The 3,567-nt window shown below is 37.9% G+C and overlaps 3 protein-coding genes across 6 annotated transcripts in view; 2 read left to right on the top strand and 1 right to left on the bottom strand.

Moving 5' to 3' along the window:
* Positions 1 to 3,567, top strand: part of LOC113216770 (PHD finger protein rhinoceros) — a 25,092-nt gene that overhangs the window by 14,465 nt on the left and 7,060 nt on the right. The window lies entirely within an intron of this gene.
* On the bottom strand, positions 87 to 1,857 carry LOC113216771 (negative elongation factor E). Its single transcript, XM_026436595.2, has 6 exons — positions 1,528 to 1,857; positions 1,100 to 1,408; positions 773 to 963; positions 615 to 669; positions 387 to 504; positions 87 to 304 (listed from the first exon to the last, which is right to left on the bottom strand). Exons 1-6 carry the CDS (start codon positions 1,606 to 1,608, stop codon positions 222 to 224), a joined length of 837 nt encoding a protein of 278 aa, XP_026292380.1. The 5' UTR covers positions 1,609 to 1,857; the 3' UTR covers positions 87 to 221.
* The window catches only part of LOC113216772 (very-long-chain (3R)-3-hydroxyacyl-CoA dehydratase hpo-8), a gene marked incomplete in the record, with an annotated part of 12,892 nt that continues 11,306 nt past the window's right edge, over positions 1,982 to 3,567 (top strand). The window contains 5 exon segments of the mRNA XM_026436596.2: positions 1,982 to 2,257; positions 2,507 to 2,624; positions 2,698 to 2,927; positions 3,020 to 3,198; positions 3,421 to 3,567. Of these exon segments, the coding sequence (XP_026292381.1) occupies positions 2,160 to 2,257; positions 2,507 to 2,624; positions 2,698 to 2,927; positions 3,020 to 3,198; positions 3,421 to 3,503 (708 nt within the window).

The following is a 3,567-nucleotide window of genomic DNA, read 5'->3' as shown; positions in this document are numbered from 1 at the left end:
TGACTTTTCATTACTCAACAAAAAATTAAAATTGATTGCTTAAACAAGGTAAAATACACTTCTAGTGGCATAGCACTTTCTATAACGAAAGTTTCATGCACATTAGATATAAGAAAGGCTGTATCCAATCATTTTCAAGAACAACGCTATACACATGACATATACAGTCAATACTAAAATTCTTAGGTACAACAGTACACATATACATACGGTACATATCTCTATGAGAACATATCATCTTCCTCTCCATACACCACAGGCTGTCTCTTATCTTTATGACCTCCTTTTTGAGAATGACTTGCAGCTGTAAAAAGGGACACATGAAATTACCACCTTACTTTGTACTTCAAACATGAGGTCTGATCAATGCAAACCAAATGACATACCTATTGCTGACCAATGACCAGATGATGAAGAGGGTGCATCACTGACAGGGGTGATCTGAGGTTGTCTACGAGCTAATGATACCTTCAATTGAATTCCTGACACCTTACTTCCATTAATCTGCAAGAAGAAATGCAAATTTAAGGCATAAATTCCGGTAATTATTTTTCATACCATAAAATGAGCAATATAGATCTGGACAGAATTATGCTAATTTCAAAACAATATACCTCAGATATGGCACGCTCAGCAGCTTCTTCAGTTTTAAAAGTAACAAACCCACGGCTAAAAAGAGAACAACCCAAAAAACAGGAATGTAATTTCAGAAAAGTACTAAGACAAGAGAAAAAGTAATAATTTTAAGTCGAACAATTTAGATAATACTTACTCTTTTTCAACTTCCATAGATACATTTATAATGGTTCCACAGTTCATGAAGGCTTTGCGGAGCAGATCTTCAGTTATTGAGTAACCCTGAACAAAAATTGTGTTCCCTGCTCTTGGCTTTTCCGTTTTCTTTTCTTTGTCTTTATCACCTGCATCTTTTTCTCGAGCAGTTACAAAACTATCATATAGGTTCTGAAATTAACCATAGAAAAATTACAAATAACATTGTGTAAGTATGTAGATTATAAAATTTGTCAAAATACTACAAAAAATACATAATATAAAAGAGAAAAACATGAAATATATGTACAGTACACAAGATCCTTACCTTAACACGGGGCTTTTCTGGAGGATCTGCTGGGGCGGCTGGCACCTCGTCTGCATGAGCTGGCTGGAATGGTTGATATGCACTGACAGTTCGCTCAGCTGCAGACAATTTTCTTTCTAAACCACGAGGCCTCTTGAACCCAGCCTGTTCTGTTCGCTTTTGAATTTTGGGTATGGCAGTGATAGCACCAGATTTCAGAAGTTTCCGAGCAACTTCACGGGCATCTCGACCTTCTGTTGGTCGTTTCTGAGTGGGAGCTGTTCTCTCAGGCTCTGGTTTAGGAGCTTTCCAGGCCTGCAGAGCTTTTTTCTGTGATAATAAAGGAGAGTTGTATTACTTTAAAGCACCTAATGAATTAAAATACAAAAATTTGTTCCAGGTTAGTTTTTAAGGAAGGCAGATAGCACTCTGTTTGTTCAATGACTCACCTTTTTCTTCAGCTTCTGATATTTTGTTTGTAACATTAACTCTTCTTCTGTGAGATTATTTGGAAAATGTAAATAGACCATTTCGACAAAAATGAAATACAAACTTCATAAACAGAAGCTACCGCGCAAGATTGTTGTTTATTATTCGAAACAAATTTTTCATTTCTACAACTTTCAGATCCCCCAACATCACAGTTTCCTACGAACAATTACAGATCCATCTTTTCCTCATACAAAACTAGCTAAAAAAATTGTTGTTAAGAAATTCAAATTTGCTCTATTATCGAGGACGCACGCGTAGTGTCCTAGAAAGTTCAATTGAGGTAAGGTTCGTGAAACATTCCTGGTAGTTGGTATCTTGTCTGTGGCTGTATGAAAAATTTGACGAGAAGAACAAACAAGAACAACAAAAACAACAACACTGACGCTCTTGTTTTGTTTTTGTTCTGACATACGAAAGCAGATGACGTTGCTGTTAAGCCCACACACTTTCCACCGTGTTCAAAACCACTTTGCGGTCAGGTCAGGTGTCAGGGTACACAGTGCAGCGGCAGGCACAGGTAGAGGTACCACATTCCAATCGTAAGTTCTCCGTCCGACTGCACACCGACGTGTACACTTCAAATTCAAGAATGGCCGCGAAAGGAGCTACAGCGCCGAAAGCAAGAAAGGAGCCAAATGCTGCAGTGAAAGCTTACCTTGTCTTTTACAATGTAGCACAAGTTATAGGGTAAGAAAAAACTGAAGTAGACTCTCCAAGCAAAAGTGATTATTCATCCTCTGATTTGTGAAAGTCATCATTAACATGCTCCTTGGTGTGTTTGATTCTTGTACTGCAATATTCCCTTCGCTACCTTACTAATTGAATAGACGTAAAATGCTTTATAACATTAGAAGCACTTCTTTACTGTGACTAACATCTATACTCTAATTTTTCTTAGTAGACTATTTTTATCCGGATCATAAATTTTGTTTACAGATGGAGCTATCTTCTTTACCAGTTGATATCCTACCATATAAATCCTCCGAAAGACGTAACTCTGTGGGATACAGTAAAATACACTGTGATCATTTTCCAGAATGCTGCCCTTCTTGAGGTTTGCCTGCTTGTCTACAAATTGAATTTTCATGTGATACTGAATTCAACTTAATGTGCTGTCTATTATCTAGGTTTTTCATGCTGCAGTTGGTTTTGTGGTCACCAATGTGTTTATGACACTTTGTCAAGTTTACTCCAGGGTCATGGTGGTTTGCTTGGTCCTCCTCGCAACTCCCACTGCCCCTCTTAGTGTTGGACTTCCCCTTGCTCTATTTGCTTGGACCATCACTGAAATAATCCGCTACAGTTTCTATGCCCTCAACCTTTTCAATGCTGTTCCTTACTTCCTCATTTGGTGCAGGTAAGTTACTCCTGTTTATTACCACAAATTGAAAATTTCATTTCACAACAGCCTGGCATCAATTTATTACTTTATGTTTTCTTTTCCTATAGATATACCTTTTTCATCGCCTTGTACCCAATTGGAATCACTGGAGAGTTGCTGTGTATTTGGGCAGCTTATGTATATTCATCTGAAACAAATATGTGGTCGTTTGCTCTGCCGAACACATTCAACTTCACTTTTGACTACGGCTACTTCCTTCTTTTCAGTATGATTGCCTACATCCCAGGTAAACTCTTATTCTGAGTGTGTTTTTCGTTCTTTGTTTGTGTGTGTGCTAATCAACTTGCTTTCTGTGTGTCTTTGTGTGCCTGCAATGCTTTGATGTAACACGTGTTGATTAATGCGTATGCTTGCTTTTTTTGCAGTGTTCCCTCAGCTATACATTCATATGTTTGCTCAAAGGAAGAAAGTTCTTATGTCATAAATCGAATTTGTAATTTGTTTGCAGTGTTTCCTCAGCTCTATTTGTACATGTTTGGTCAGAGGAAGAAGGTCATCGTGGGTGAGAGCAGCAGGAAAAAGACTAAGTGAAGAGTTGCGAGTAGAATTTCCTCCATTTTACAAGAGAAGACTGGTTTCATGCTCAATTGTAAGC

This window comes from Frankliniella occidentalis, unplaced genomic scaffold, assembly GCF_000697945.3.
Source record: "Frankliniella occidentalis isolate FOCC.00 unplaced genomic scaffold, Focc_3.1 Scaffold59, whole genome shotgun sequence".
NCBI lineage: Eukaryota > Metazoa > Arthropoda > Insecta > Thysanoptera > Thripidae > Frankliniella > Frankliniella occidentalis.
The sequence above is the reverse complement of the archived record's forward strand: the minus strand, read 5'-3'. Positions and strand labels throughout refer to the sequence as shown.